General features: G+C 54.4%; 1 protein-coding gene across 1 annotated transcript in view; it reads right to left on the bottom strand.

Moving 5' to 3' along the window:
• SKOR2 (SKI family transcriptional corepressor 2) overlaps nt 1–2,412 on the bottom strand; it is a 29,001-nt gene extending 26,589 nt beyond the window's left edge. The window contains 3 exon segments of the mRNA XM_064438203.1: nt 195–1,469; nt 1,471–1,575; nt 1,617–2,412. Of these exon segments, the coding sequence (XP_064294273.1) occupies nt 195–1,469; nt 1,471–1,575; nt 1,617–2,408 (2,172 nt within the window). The 5' untranslated portion in view covers nt 2,409–2,412.
• Nucleotides 2,413–16,408: the final 13,996 nt, after the last annotated feature.

Raw genomic sequence — 16,408 nt, 5'->3', positions numbered from 1 at the left:
TGGCCTGCTAAGCTGGCTGGGGCACAGAGCCTGACAGGGCGGCTGTGGAGGACCCGGTGCCTAACATGGCGGCAAAAGGGGGGGCGCGGTGCCTGACATGGCGGCAAGGGGGGGTGGGCCGGTGGTCCACCTCCCTGCCCCGAGGGGTGCCCGTAGCCGCAGTCGGCGGGAAGGGGCCCGACGGGGACATTTACATCTTTGTAGGAGGGCTGCTCCTCCAGGGACGGGTGGTGCACCGGACTGCTGCCGCCGCTGCCCGCTCGGGGCGGGCCGGGAGGCGCCTGCGGCGGGGCCTGGCCCTCCCCCGGCTTCTCCTCAGCGGGCGGCCGGGGGAAGGGGCCAGCAGCGGGGCGCTCCCGGCCGCCCTTCTCCGCCAGGCCCCGAGCGGGCGGAAAGCGGCCGCCGGCCGCCAGGGGGTCTCCCTCGCCGCCTTCCTCCTCCTCCTCCTCCTCGTCCTCCTCCTCGGGGGGCTTGTGCCCCTCGACGTCCACCTCGGGCTCGTCCTCCTCCTCCTCGTCCTCCTCCTCGTCGTCCTCGCTGCTGTCCTCGCTGGCGAAGCTGCAGCTGGTGCCGCCGGGGGAGAGGAGGCGGTGGGGGGGGTGCGGCGGCGGCGGCGGCGGGGGGAGCGGGTGCCGCTCGCAACCCGCCTCCTCGGGCTGTGGCGGCGGCGGCGGCGGCAGCAGGAGCTGCAGCGGCGAGGCGGAGCGGGGCGGACCGCCGCCGTGCAGCTTAGCCAAGCTCTCCGAGTCCTCCTTACCGCCCACCGGGCGGAAGGCGCTGGAGTGGTGGTACCCACCGCCCGCCTTGCGCCCGGCCGCCACCTCCAGCAGGTGCGGGGGGACCCTCCCGCCACCCCCCCCGCCGCTGCCGCCGCCCCCCTCCGAGGCGGCGGGTGAGGCGGGCTCCGCGCCGCCGCCACCGCCAGGGGGCGACTCAAAGAGCGGGTCCCGGGCGGCGGCGGCGGCGGCGGGAGCGGGCGGGGGGGCGGCGGCGGCGGGCGGCGTGCCCAAGCCCGGTGCCCCCGCCTCGCCGCCGGGCTCCGAGAGGTCCAGGAAGGCCTGGCGCAACAGGCCCGCCCCGTCGCCTAACGAGCAGCCCAGGGCGCCGGGGGGTTGCGGCGGTGGCTGCAGGTAGGTGGGTACCGGCAGCCCGCCCGGTGTACGGGGCGGCCAGAACATGCAGAAGGGCGGGTAGAAGGCGGCGTCCTTCCTGCCCGGCCAGAAGAGCCCCGAGAGGCCGCCGCCCGCCGCGCCCCCGCCGGCCTTGTGCGCCGCTGCCCCGCCGAGGGCATCGACTCCGCCGCCGCCGCCCTCCTCCTTCTTGTGGCAGAGGCCGAAGGCGGCGGCGGGGAAACCGTAGGGATGCGGGAAGAGCCCCCCGCAGCCGGGGAACTTCTGGAGCACGCCGCCGAAGGAGCCCTTGCTGGGCACCGGGATGACCGGGTAGCTCCGCGGGCTCTTGCCGCCGTGCGCCGCCGCTGCCGCCGCCGCCGCCACGGCCTCCTGCAGCTCCTCGTCCTCCTCGAAACGCGGTCGTTTCTGGTGGAGCTCCGGCGGGGCGGCCAGGAGGTGCGGGCTCAGCAACCCGCCACCCACCACGGCGGCCGCCGCCTTCACCGAGCCCAGCGGGTGGCAGGCGGCGGGGGCGGCGGCGGCGGGGGCGGGAGGGGCGGGCGGCAGGGCCCGCTTGCGGCTGCCGCCGTTGAACATGGCCTTGACGTCCTCCCAGGCGAAGACCAGCTCGTCCTGGGGGCTTTTATCGGTGAGCTTGAGGTGACGGCGCCAGGAATTGAAGTTGGCGGCGTCGGGCTGGGTGTACTTGGCGTCGGGGGTGCGGTGGGAGTGGAAGATGAACTTGTTGGGGGAGAAGTACATGCTGCAGTAGCTGCACTTGATGCACTTGGCCCGGGAGCTGTTGTAGCGGGCCGGGATGAAGCTGCCGCGGCATCCCCAGGCGCACTCGTGCGACACGTCGAAAGCGAAATTATCCGGCAGTTTGGGGGGCCGGTTCTCCCCCAAAAAGGACTTGCAGAGCCGCTCCGCCTCCCGCTTGGTGATCATGCCGCAGCGGCGGGATGAGATGGGCATGGCCCCGGCCCGCCGCAGGATCTCCAGCTGCACCGGCGTGCACTGCACGCAGGTGATGCCCAGGGCCACCCGCCGGTTGTGGATCTCGTTGTAGCTGAAGTTTTTAAGGAGGGTGTTGGAAATCTGCGCTAAGCACAGCCGCTCCTGCCCGTCGATGACCAGGGAGACGATGGGAATGCCGTAGAGGATCACTTGTCCCACCTGGTTGGGCTTCATGGCGGCGTGACCGGCCCTCGGCTGGTTCATGGGGTCCGGCGGGTACGCGCTGGACGGCGAGGGCAGGAGGATGTCGGTGGGACCGGGTAACGGGCTGGTCGCCATCGTCTCAGCTGCGGGGGGGCTGCTCTGCTCCAGCTGCGGGCGGGGAAGGGGGAAAGAGACACAGCGCCGTCAGCCGGGGACCCACCCGGGATGGGGAGGTTCCCACCCCGAGTCTCCCCGCCGTGGGGAGGTGCTACCCAAGGGGTAGTATGCTCAGCGATCCCCCCAACCCCCGCCCTGCCCCCGCCGGGGGCTGCGGGCCGCCCGCCTCCGCGCATCCCGGCTCTCCGACGTGCGCATCCCACCGCGGGTGTGGAGATGACGGTAAATAAGCCCAACCGTCCCCATGTTAGGAAGATGTCCCAACCCAGGGGAGGCTTATCCCGAAACACGCGGGGGAGATGCGTGGCCGCCTCCCCCGTCCTGGAAATCAAAGGGAAGGTGCTCCGCGTGTACCGCGCCCGCCTGCTCAGTCCGAGGGGTTCCACCCTGCGCACCCCCCGGGACGGGGCATCCGCGGCCGCATGCAACGGAAAAACGCGGAAGAAAAGTGGAAAGAAAAATTAAAGGTTTCGATGCTTTCCGCGGCCACCCGCGCATCCTCCCTACCCGGCGCCCTTTACCTCCGCGGCCGCGCTCTAGCCGTGCCTCCGCCGGGCCCTCCTCCTCCTCCGGCGGCCGCCGGGAGGGAGGCGCATCCCCGCCGCCGCGGAGCCGCGCGGTCCAGCCGCTGTGCCCGGCCCTCGGTACGGCGCGCGCGGCGGCGGCTGCGAGCGCGGAAGATCCGCGCTTTGCTGGGCGCTCGGCAGCCCCCTCCCCCCAGTCCATGGGTCGGTGACGTCACGGTGGGGGTGCGGGGAGGGTGAAGGGTAGGGGTGGGTGGGGGGCGGCTCCCCCATCCCTCCCTCCCTGTACCGGGAGGGGGTGCGGGCGCCCCGTCGGGGCCCGGCCTCCTGTCGCCCCCCCTCGCCCCAGCGCTGCGCGGAGCGCTCCCGCGGTACCACCCGCTCCACGCACGGTTTCCGGGCGAGAGGACGCCGATCTAGGGGATGGAACGGTCGAAGGCGGGATGCCCTTTGGCTTTTTTCCACCCTTTGTTGCCCTTTTCCGCCTTTTTCCACCCTTTTCCGCTTTTTATTTCCCTTCCCCGCTCTGACCCTGGTCGCTTCTAAGAATCTGAATTTAGATTCTTGTAGAAGTAGAAAAGTCGCGTCTTTTCAGAAACAGTATTTTTTTAACGGATCTGTCCGAAATTACGGAGCGGGGGCAAGGAAGGAGAAAACAAAAAGTTGATTTCTCGCAACAACCGTGTCCTCACGGGCACGAACAACTGCTGCGACCCGCGCTCCCCTTCCGAAATATCTACACAGAAGTGATTCACCAAAACCACTTTCAGAAGGATCCGGACCCAGATTCTCGCTTAAACTCCCAGAATGAGCAGCAAGGCGCAAATATAATTTTTTTTTTTTTTTTTTTTGTAATTGCTTTAGCAAATAGTCTGCAGCACGGTAGCCGCGTCTGCTTCCCCTTTTGTAATTTTTTTTTTTTTTCCGAAAGTGCAGTAAAAAATTGAGATTTTTCACCATTTACCCCCGAAAAACACCGGTAACCTCGTGGGTCCCCACCGCAGCTCCGCGACCCCCCGGTAGCCGAAACCGGTCACTCGGGTCCTTTCCGGCGAGAACAACTGTGGAACCGACTGAAAAACGGGAAAAGGAAAAAGAAAAACTCAATTCTAGCTAAACCGGGGAGGACAGCTGGACTATCGGGTGTTTCCTGATAACCCTCAGATTTATTTTTTTTCTTACAAAAGTGCTCCCATCTCCCTTTTTTTCTCTCCACGCAGGTGACCAATGCCAAACCTTTCTGTATATTTAGCTACGAAAACTTGGTGTTTGGGTTTTTTATGTTTTTTATGTTTATTCCCCCACCCATCCCCCGGGCATCACCGATCCAGGCGAAAATCTCTGCGCCCACCTCTCCCAGGACATCCACGCTAAAACTCACGCACTCTTTCTGCTTCCCCCACCCCTCCCCTTCCCCCGGGTAACGAAATGTCGGAGCCCCCCGGATCGCTGGGGTCCTCGCTAACTTTGAAAACAACAAAAAACACACTTCTCCTTATTGCTGCTGTCACTTCTTGTTAAACCCTCCTCACCCCCGTGCCGCTACTGTCACACGGAGGCTCCCCCCTTCCTCCTCCCCCCTACTTTTTCCCGAGCCTCTTTTACACGGAGCCTGCAGCTTTCGTGTGAGCGATAGCTATAAGCCTCGCATTGGTGACATTTTAATCAATGCTTCCTAGCCAGACTGACATGAATTTTACACTTCAAAACTCTCCCTCCGCCAGTTAATTGATTCAAATTGGTTTATTGGTTAAACCTGTGTCGCACATTGTGTGATCTATTACCAAGCCACGGAGAAAATCTCCTTTCCTGGCTTCTCTCCCTTGGTCAGCACCAGGAGGGACGAGGCGGGGGAGGTTTTTAGGGAGAAGCCTCCTGTTCTTGCGGGCTGTCGGTGCTTGCATCCCTGCAGTCACCGCCGGGCAGCCCGCTCCCCTGCCGCTCGGCCACCCAGTTGCTTTTCCCCGACGGTTCCCGGGAGAACCGGGGATGGACAACCTCTCCCTGGGCTCTGAACCCGGCGTTGGAAAAAGAGGAAAAGCGGTCGCAAAGAGGTGAAAGGGATAAGTGGGTTTTGCAAAACTCCTTCAACGACGCTGCCCCCCCAGGCTCGGTCCTCGCAGCCCGGGAGCGGCTGAAAACGCAGGCTCGGTCGGGGGGAGTCTTTAGCCGGCGCCTGCGTTTTGTTTTGTGATGATTAAAGGAAAAGCAAAACTCAACTTTTTTGTTCACCTGCTCCGTGCTACTGACCCCCTTGAATTACTTTGGACAAAATTGAGGAACTTCTTCAATTTCCTCTAAAGGGAAAGCTGAGACCTATGGGGACTAGACCCCGGGGGTGGAGAAGGAGGCAGGAGCCTGCGTGTCGCACGGGCACCGCCCGCAACCGAACCGAGGGACCTTGGCTCGGTGGAGCCCTCCGAAGCGGGAACAGAGCCTGACCCGCACCGGCACCTTGGAGAAGTGGGGCAAGAATATACCTTCCTCCACTTTTTTTCTTATCTAAGCCTGCTCGGAAACCTCGTGGGGTAGCACGGCCCCAGCACGGGCATGGCGGGGAGGGGGTTGAGCTCAGCTTGCTGGAGAAAGGTCGGTCTCCCCAGGGGCCGGGCGGCTCCCGCAGGTGGCCCCCAGGCGGGCGAGGCCCCCGGGGCTGCTCCGGCCGCGGCCAGCCCCATCGCTGACTCCGCGGCCGGCCGGAGCCCAGCCCGGGCTCCGGACAAGGGGCCGGTGGGGGGTGGAATCCCGACCTGAGGTGGGGTGTCTACCCGCCCCCCCCCCCCCCCCCCCCCCCGGATAGATGCAGAGCTTGGCTCCTGTCCTGATACCGCCTCTAATTACCGCCGTTCATTTCGTTATTTGCTGTTGCCGTTTGCAAAGGCTGCGTTGGAGTCAGCTCCTAGGAGAGGAGAGGGGAAGGTGGACAAACTTCTCCATGAAGCCTAGAAGGGATAAACACGAGTCCTGCCTCCTTTCCCCCCTATTCCCCTTCTCTGTCGCGATTCTGCCTTAGAGCTGCTGAGCGAGAGGCAACAGCAGCAGCTCCTCTCGCTGCGTATTGCTTCGTGTAAAAACGAGCAGCTGAGAATAGCGGCCAAGTTCAGACTACCCCAAACCACCCTCATGGCCTTTATTTACTTCCACAGCGCTTAAATATTGTAGCAGAGAGGCCACGAGGAGCAAGATAACCTTGGTGCGTTTAAAAAAACCACAAAGAAAACCACCCCCAGCGCGGATCCATTCCCTCCTCCCACCCCTCCACATCCCATTGAAACTTGCAGCCGTGTAACTAGCAGGCACACAAGGTATCGTTGTAAAACCGCTTCTCCTCACAAAATTTGGGCAGCAAAAGAGGGATTTAATATACTTTTGTGTAGATTTCGCTTGCGCTGTTTGGTCTAGAGCAAAGCTTTTTCCTAAGTATTTTTTTTTTTTCCATCGCCGTTTATTATAGTAAGCAGAAAGGGCATTTGGAATAGAGGTGGTCCCATCTGGAAAAACCCGGAGCTCATTTAGATCACATCACTTCGGGCTTTTGTCTCTGCTCTTGAATAACCCAGCTAGACACAACAAAAGGGCAGAGATCTACGTGGAGTTTTTCAGTGGCAAGAGGACGCCTCGGAAAGATGAATCTGTAATCATAAAAACGGGAGGGGAAAAGACTCAACGCGATCTTCTCTCGGCTCTCTAAAGGCATCGGGAGAGTTTAGGGATGATGGGGCATATCTGGGCAGTTTGCTATCCCTCCGGTAGCTGAAAGCCAGCACGGCGGCTGAAGGGAACTAAACCGGGAACGGCATCTTTTGTCTGCGGGAGCTCTCTTAACTTCCCAATTTAATATGCTCCGAGCCATCAAAAACAAAGGTGCTCCTCGCCGAAGGTACGTACAGACCTTAACCAGGAGATACGGATACCCCCCCCTCCCCGCAGCATCATCCTCCCGCATAGAAACACACCCCACACCCACCCCCCACCCCCACCCCCCCAAAAAAAAATATTTTTTTTGCGATTTGATTTCATCCTACGAGAAAGCGACCGTCAGCCCGGGAGGTGGGTGCTCCTTATCCCGCTCCTCAGCGCTTAAAAACACGAGTGTGTTTTATTTCTGTCCTGCCTGGGATGGGGCGGCAGGGAGGAAAAGAGCTGCAAGTTTAGATGTGCGTGAATTAACCCCGCCCGGGGGGGAGGGAGGGGGAAATAGGAGAAAACCCCCCAAAAAATCCCAAACGAAAACCACTTCAGTTATTGATTTTTCTTTCAAACGCATAAATTAAAGTGCCCTGAACATCTTCGATCAGAAACGTGCCTGCTTTGAAGTATTTACACAAGCAACAAACTTCCACGGCAGAGAAGCGAGGAGGACCCGACCGGGCTGAGATGGGGACCGGGGAGCCCAAACTTCCGAGGGAAATGTGACGCCATCGGGCGAAGGCTCATCACGTCAGTAAATAATTCACTTCTGCGTCTTTCAGAACCCAGTAACCTTGGGTGTCTTAGAAAGCAGATAGTACAAACAGGCAATTAAGATGAGCACTGAGAGTTTCAGAGGAGATATAATGAACCAGCTTTAATTACTATCTTGAAATTAAAAATGTAATATACAGATTTAAATTTATTTTCACCTAAATTGTGTATAAAATTATATGGCTCTTTTTTTCTTCCTCTTTCCCAGGCTAACAAACGAATTGCCACCAAGCTTGCCACTAAAAAGTCTCAAGTACTTTCCAAACCCTGTTCCCCAACACACAGTAATAATGATACATTTATCATTACTGATGACCACCCACTGGTTTATTAGTGCTTTGTTGCAACTACTACAATCAAGAGATTTCTTTATTTACTGTTAACATTCACTTAAAGCTGAATGTTAATGACTCTTCTGAATTCACCCAAGAGTTTTCCGTTATATTTCAGGAGTAGTTACGGGCTGGGTTTTAAAAACGGCATAAAAGAAGAAGAAATGCTGGGTGGTGGTTTGCTCCCCGGGTTGGTTTTTCTGTTTTTGTTTTCTTGGTTTTTTTTCCTTCTTAAAAGGCCGTTTGAGAGGATTTATCTAAGTCGGATTTGCAACAAAGACTTGCAGAAACCCTGGCATAATGCACGTACTTGACTGTAGCTAATTATGTGAGTATTTTATTACAGGAGATTCATTCATTATTGATAAATGTTTGCAGTAACTTCCTGCTCTGTAGAGTTGTATTTTATGAGGAATAAACAACCTATGGGGATTGGGATTGTTTGGCTTTTACGCTCCTGCACTCTCTGACAGTTCACATCACCCACTTAGGGGTCTGGCTCGTCACCTTCTCTCTCCCTACACCCAAACGCAACTTCTCTCCTCCTCCACCACCTCATCCCTCTCGTCCCCTTCTCCCTCCCCAAGATCTCAGGTTTATGTTAAGAAAAGTGACTTGCCGGGGAGGGTATTCTACTATAGGCGCGCTTTCTATAAAGCCAGCTTTATATAGACGTTTCCAAAGGATTATATAGACCGCTATAAACTCCTGCTTCGGGGCAGCCGATGGGCAGGAGCTGTGCAACAAGCAGGCAGCCCGTCAAGGAAGGGTCTGGGGAGGGGGAGAGGGCTTTCCCGAGGGCTCCCCGCTTCAGCTCCAGCTCTCGGACCCCCAAAGCCCTGGGGGTGTAGCCGGTAAAAAAAAAAAATTAAACAAAAAAATTTCTACCGTGTCCCCCAGCTTTTAAACCTCGGAGCCACTGACAAAGCGGAGGAGACGCCTCTCTCCAGGCTGGTGGCCGCCTCTTATCCCACCTCGCCCCCAAAACCAGCCCCTTCCCGGGCGAGGAGGGTCGCTCCGGGTGGGAAAGGCCGAGCTGTCCGGAGGAGGGAAGGAAGGAGACAGCGCTGCCCCCCTCGTCTTCCCCCCTTTGCCGGCAGGACGCAGAGCGATGCACGGGGCTGAGCGGAGAGATCCGCACCCCCCACCCACCTACCCCCTGGGTGGGGGGGCCCGGGAGGTCCCCGCTTTGGCCTTGGGGACCAGCCAGCCCTGCTCCTCCCGTCCCAAAGTTCATTATTGTGAAGGGAAATTAATAAAAATACACGTATATCAAGAAAAGCAAGGGGAAGGAGGAGACGCGCAGCTCCAAACCATCGCCCCTTCCCTCCGCTGCAACCCAGACTTGCGGGGGGCTTCTCGCACCCACCGGGGCTCTCCCAGCCAGACCCGACCCAATGCCACCCACCCCCCCCCCACCCCGCGGCGCAGCGGGGAGCTGCGACCCATCGACCGCGCGACAGCAAACGACATTGCTGTTTCCTCCAGGAGAGGAATAATACCCCCAAATCGGGATGTTCCCCCCCAATACACCACTCCATCCCCAGCCCCACGACTCACCTGACGGCCCCAGCTCTATGGGCCGCCCCCGGGCGGCGGGGCAGTCGGCTCGGCGGTTCTTCCGCGGTGCGTTAAGTTTGGCTCCCGCCTCTGCCGCGCCGGCTGTGCCGCGGGTGGGTCGGGTCTCGGACGCCTTCTAGCAGCCAGGCAGCGCCCTGCAAGCCGTGCGGGGAAGCCGCCCCCTTCCTCGGCCCCCTCCCCTCGCCGGGGGGGGAGGGGGAACGGGAAGGGGGGGGGGGGGGGGCACGGCGGCTGCCCCCGCCCCGCCGCCACCCCGGGGCCAGGTCCGCCCCGACCGCTGCGGAGGATTGGAGGGGGGTACCCCACACCCACCCACCCACCCACCCCGGTTGGATGAGAGCGAAAGGGACCTTGTTGCAGGGAGCTCTGCTTCCTAAACTCCCCCCAACTCAGATTTCCTTTCTTCCCCCCAAATATCCCTTTGCTTCTTCCCTGTTTTCCCCGCAAAAAGGCGTCCAGGCGAGCATCCCCCCAACCGTGAGAGCTTTGCGGGACAGCAAGAGGGGTGACCCCTCCCCCCCCGGCACAAGTCCCTGGGGGAGAGAAAAAGATATGGGGGGGAGTACACAGCCACCCCAGAGCTCCCCCCACTCCCGCAGAGCCCCCCATCCCCAGCAAAACGCTTCCCGCGAATCACTCGACGTGCGGAACACGGCGGCTGCTTAAAAAACACAAAGCCGGAGCCCTAATGAGTTCAATTACAATGTGGTAAACACATTGCCTCTACGCTTTAATTAAGCCGGCTGTCCAATTTTAACTCATTAGTAATTCATTAAGAGAACAGCCTTTAGCTGGCTGCAAGGAGAGGAGTACCGCAGCCTGTGCAGTTATGCTCCGCGCATACCCCAAGGTATTGGGGGACGGGAGAGTGCCCCTCCACCCCCGCCCCCCAAAAGGAGTTCCTGGCTCCCTAAACTGGGATCACCTGTTATCCCGGCCTCTGTGAGACACCCCTCTCCTCTTCCCCCCTCCACCCCCTGTAAGGGGTGTATCCGAAGGAGCTGGGATGGAGAGGAGGATAGGGGTCCTGGGGGTACCCGAGGCACCCACGACCCTTTTCCCTAGGGAGAATGCAGATAAATTTACGGGCAGGGGGAGGGATGTTCTAGAGACCGCGGAGTCTCCGTGCCTCGTCTTTAAAATAAATAAATAATAATTTAAAAAATTAACGGAGGAAACGTTTGAAATTTATCTGGGCCAAGAAACAGGTCAAATTTGTCCGAGAAGCAAATTTGGTTTAATGCGTGAAACCAGGGGTCTGCAGGGTCGGATCCTGCGCCGGGGAGCTGGAGGGGTGCCTGGGGAGGGGAGGGATCCCCCCCCAAACCACCCTCAGCTCTCCCTGCCGAGCTGAGGCGCGCCCCGCTCCGCGGCTCCCTGCGCGTCTCTCCGCGCCTTTGCGCTGCGATGCGGGAGTTGCTCCGCGGGGGGGAAGGGGGGGCGTCACGGCAGCAAAACAATTTTGGGGGGCTCCCCAATTTCCCTTCACTTTATCCGCGAGCTCCCGAGGAGCAATGACCCGCAGTGTCTCGGGTAACCGCGGACCTGCCCCGGGATGGCAGTGGCGGAGCAGGGATTGAAGGTTTCCCGCTGCAGCGACCGCCCCATTAAGGATTAAAGCATTTTTACTCCAAACTGCAGTGCCTGGGGGACGGCTTTGAGGGGGTCTGGGCTGGAGACCCCCCCACTCTTCCCCAAATTTCATGCCACTGTCTTTGCTCCTTTTCTATTACTTACATTCCAAGCGTAGTGACCGTTTTATCACAGCTCCAACACGCTGGAGGTTGCATTTATTTTTCTAGACCGACTGAAAGTTTCTTTTTTTTTTTTTTTTGTTAGCTATATTTGGCATTTAAAACCTGAATATGCAAATGTAGCAGACAGGAGCCGATTCAGTTCCATCCCCCTTCATTAGTGCCACATGCTTCAGAGAAAGACACACAGAACTGCAGGAAGCCGTTCAGAAATAAGTTTCGTGGGGTTTGGGGGTTGATTTTTTGACCACAGCAGCGTTTGGCTGATCCCAGGCAGATTCAGAAGCCCTGAGTTTTTTTGCCTCCCGGTTTGGCTGGGCTCCTTGCAGTGATCCCCAGCCTGGCAGGGCTGGAGGGGGGCGGGGCACACGCCACCTCCGCTGTCCCCCCACCCAGGCTTATACCCAGCTCGCTGGAAGGAGCAGGGGGAGGACCTTCGAGCTACCGTGCAGTAAAAAGGGGACTTCAAACTCTAGATCTGAGATATACCCCTTCTGAAGAAGCCTTTAGGCAGACATCTCAAGAAGAAACTCCTATTAAGAGTCTCTTTCTTTGGGGAGCAGATTTTGAGCAGGTACCTTTTCAAAGCAGTTTTTCTTTTTTTTTTTTTTCCAAATAGCAGACCCTGTAATCTTGATTTTGAATTGGATCCAGGCTTGCTAAATCGGATTGTCTGGAATTAGGAGGTTTGGATATTGTTCAAAGGTTGGTTCCCTGCCCTGCGCCCCCCCCCAAAAAAAATTAAAAAAAATCATAAATGCAGGATCAGGCCTCGGGGGAAGGCAAGTCTGCGGGCTCCCTAGTCAGGGCTCAAAAGCAGTGGTATTTAACCTGTTGCTGTGTTATCATTCTCACCTCCTTTTTATTACCAGATCTTTAAAAAATTGTCCCAAAAGCGAAAAGAATATTGTTTATCTATTTCCAGAAACACCCCACATTCTTTTGTCTTGACTAGCAAAGCACTGGTTCCTGGACACACTGGGGGCAATCTCACTCCAAAGCCTCCTGGTATCAGTCTAAAAATCATCTTGGGCTACAATTCATTTTATTACCCCAGTGTTAATCTAGAATAGGTACATAAAAACTGTTAGGACAATTAATCTGAATTAATTTCCAAAGTGAATTAAATTAAATTGAATGAAGACCACCTGAATTCTGAATAAGAACAACCTTCACAGGGGTTTCACGCAGTTTAATTAATCCACTTTTAAATTCTCACCTTCAGTTAATTTGGGTTATTTTCCTGAGTGTCCCCATGTAGGCAAAATCTTAGAGGTAAATGTGGCTCAGGGGAATTCCTCTGGATTTACCCAGATGTAATTTAGAACAGAAATATATCCTCTAATACTCTTTGACCACGGCACAGAAACGATGCAGAAATAAAGGATATATAAGTTGCGCTGCTGCATGAAGCTCAACTTTCTAAAGAAAGCCTTTTTCCAATAATTCATCTGGATGTTTTTCTGTTTCCTCTCACCCCGTACCTCTGTGTGTATGTACGCTCACAGGTGTGCATGCTATGGATGTGTACTGTATATGTCTTTGCTCTATTCGTTTAATCCATTAAAGGCTCTCCTCTGTGCACCTGAGACTCCCATTGAAGTGAAAGTGAAACTGGGAGCTAAAGAAACAGTGGGATCAACCGGTTGGGAGGCAGGTTAGTGCTGCACCTTCAAAGCTGAAATAGGATGACAAATCTGAAATTCACAGCTACTCAGGGCCCAACAATATAGGACAAATTTACAAAGGCAAGGCTGCCTTTCAAAGAGCGAAGCTCCTTCTTCTGGCTTTGCTGGTTTTATAAAGATTGTAGGTGTGATTTTCAAGGGATTTTGCAATATTATCATGGTATTGGTCCTCCCCTTTTAATAGTACCTGATGATTTAAGGAAAGGGACTGGAGGAGACATGGGAAGGTTTCAATCCCATCCTCCTAAAAAGCCATTTCAAGCGATTTAATAGATATTTCATCATGCAAGGCACCAGGTACCTGCTCTTTTTAAACAGTTATTTTAAAGATCGAGGGCATTTTTTTCCTTCTGAAATCAGTAGCTGACTTCAGAGATCAGAAATCAGTGACTATGACCCCAGGACTCATGGGTTAAAGATCCCTTTTCTTAACCAATATAACGAGTGGTTTTTGGTACTTCTGAGGTCAGACCGGTCTGCTCCAAGCAGACATTTGTGGCCAAAGTCCTGGCCTGTCATGCCAGGAGCCAATAGACCAAGCAAATGGAAACACTTTTGGGCACTGGATCAAGTTATAGTGAAGGCATCTGCTGATTTTTCAAGCCTGGAGTTCTCTGTTTTGGCCTGAAATAACAGAATCACTGGAAAACCTCCTCAGATAACCATATTTGTGGGGTAAGGTATAGTGGTATGATCATGCCAGGGGACACCCAGAGTCCTAGAATTTTACTCTTTAGTTCAATAAATTACTGTGTGACCTTGCAGGGAGCCATTTATAGACCAAGATTTTAAAGATAATCTCTCAAATAAGAGTACCCTGTGAGTAATCTAGTTTGCTTCCCATCTGTCCAGACTGGGCATTTCTGAAAATCAGTTTACTTTGGATTGGGATTTCTCAGTTGAGATACATAAGTATTTCTTCTTCAAACCTCAGTTTATGCACCTGGAGAGGATGGGTGTGTGTGAATGCATTTAGGGAGTATCATTCATTTACCAGCACCTCAGAGAGATTTTATAAAAAGTCGTTGAGTTAAAAACTCTCTCATATCTTAGCTTTCACTCTCACTTCTTCACAGTGCACTTGAAAATAATAATAAAGATTAATCATATCTAAAAGCATCATTGAAAAGCTACATAAAATGAAAGATTCCCAAGAACTTAGAAACCATGCAGTAACTCCATGATTTAATACAGACATTTCCACACTCATTGAGACAGTGGACTGTCAGTCTTTCCTCCTCAACACTCAACTTTTAATTGGATGCACCATAGAGATGCTGTGAAAGAGGTGCTAATTATTAGTGCATGGACAGCTTTGGACTGGCTGTCATGGTGGTGTGATCCCAGTGGTCTGCAGGAGCCAACTGGGAGCTGCTGGCTTAATTAATACAGAGCCTGGTCCAGCACACGTTGAAATTAATGGGACTTATTGTTTCTAAAAGCCACTCTAGGGAATGTTATAAAACAGCTTAAAAATACATATATCATAGTGAGAAGATCTACATTAAAGCCAGAGTCATGAAACCCAGTGGGTGTCACTTATTCCATCCATCCATCCATCCATCCATCCATCCATCCATCCATCCATCCATCCATCCATCCATCCATCCATCCATCCATCCATCCATCCATCCATCCATCCATCCATCCATCCATTCTCTTCAGTGAAGAGGTTATCACCATATTCAGTATCAAGGGCAGTTCAGTAATAGCTCCCAGTACGGTTTGGAGGCCACATATCTCCATCAGGCAACGAAGAGTTTCTGGGACACAGAGCAAGGACATTTGCTGAACTGAACTGACTTTGCAGTGTCCCAGCCTCACCTCATTTCAGTTGTCCAACTGACAATGTCCAACAGTATGATCTTTCTCGGTCACATACACACCTATAGTGTGCCGAGCACAGACCATTTCATAAAATCAGCTACTTATTAGACAAAACCCAAGCCAAAAGCCCCTGTGACACTGAAAGCAAGTCAATAACTACCTCCAGTCTCTACTGTTGACTCAGCCAAGGGAGTGGATCCTATGCACTTACCTCATGGAACAATCCAATTTCAGGTCATGGCCATAAGATCAATCCACCTTCTGATGTGCTTCTTTCATAAATTTGGAAGCATTTAAAGGAAAATGCTCCTACCAATTATTAACTATAACCCAAGCACATATCTGCCCTGCCCTTTGTACGACACAGGGTTTATTTAGCTTATCCAGCTACTGATTTGCATTCAATATCACAAAAAATGTTTCTCTCAAAGCACTTGGAATTATTAAATTCATATGAATGAAGATTTCTTTAAAGTCACGATATGTTCAGTTGTTGCCATAAAGCCTTTTTGTATCACTGCTCTTACTCTTACTATCCAGCTTCTTCCTGTTGTTTTATTTACTGTCAGTATCAACACCCTCCAGCCTGTAGAGGTACCATCCTACCACATCCACCCAATATCACTCTCAGGCAGATCCTTCTTCTGGTGCCGGAGGAACCAGTGTGTACCTTTGAGCTCTTTCACTGTGAGATCCTCATGTTTGCCTCTTCCTATATTGTCAAAAAAAAAAAAATATTTTTTTGGTAGTGGACACTCTTGAGGAGCCTGGAGTGTGAAGGGTTGTTGCTCATGATACTTCAGACATGGTGCTTCCACCTCTCATGTTGATCGCTGGGAAAAAGAAGAACAAAGCTCCACTCTCTGTTGCCCGGGGCTGAGACCATCTACTTATCTGTGTTAATACTGAGTACAAAAAACCCCAAACCCCATGTTTTTCAACGTACCAGCAGTAATAACATCTCTTCAGACCACATGAGAAAAGCCAACAGGGTTGGCTTTTGATAGGTAAATATGTAAGCGGCAGCGGGGAGTTTTTTACCCCTCTCCTTCTGTCTATCAATTCAGATATATTTTCATGGATTTCCTACACGTGCTACAGATACAGGACAGCCCCTGACCTCACAGCCCTCTAACCAGTAGTTAGAGATGAGAAGCAAAACAGGGCATATGGTGGGGTAGGACCTGCAATGACTCTTGAGTATCCCCGAATTATGGCCCTGGCTAACAACGCCTGGGTGAATGTCCAGTGGGGATGCCTGTCACCTCCAATCTGTCCTCTTGCACCCATCTTCCTTGTCCAAAACCCCCCTTCCATATCCTGGAGCCCAGGGATTTCAACCCTTTCTTAGAGCCACCCCTGACCCTCAGTCCCTCATTACTACCTCTGAAATAGCCCCTATCCTTCCAGGTCCAAGCCTTTCTCAGCCCTACAGCTCTTTCTTCTGCCTGATGCTCCCACCACGTCCCACCTGGGGTTAGGACCACTCACATAGGCGAGCTGATGACTTCTGCCTTGCCATCACCTTGCCTAACCACCTCTACTTTCACCTTGCTGTTTCTTTTGTTGCTGCCATCCCGTTTAAGAATTTCCAGAACCCATGACTTCAGTGGTGTAGCAGCAATTTTGAGGGGTAGTGAGTTTTCACCAGAAACGCAATCAGTTTAATTCCCATCTTCCCTTTCCTCACCCCCTGCCTCCTATTCTGGTTCCAACACCATGGTTTAGCTTCCTTCTATCTGTGATAATGCATCTGTCTGCAGGGACACCCTCTAACCTCAAATAGTG

This window comes from Phalacrocorax carbo, chromosome Z, assembly GCF_963921805.1.
Source record: "Phalacrocorax carbo chromosome Z, bPhaCar2.1, whole genome shotgun sequence".
Classification (NCBI taxonomy): domain Eukaryota; kingdom Metazoa; phylum Chordata; class Aves; order Suliformes; family Phalacrocoracidae; genus Phalacrocorax; species Phalacrocorax carbo.
Note: the sequence above shows the minus strand (reverse complement) of the source record. Positions and strands in the feature narration are given on the sequence as shown.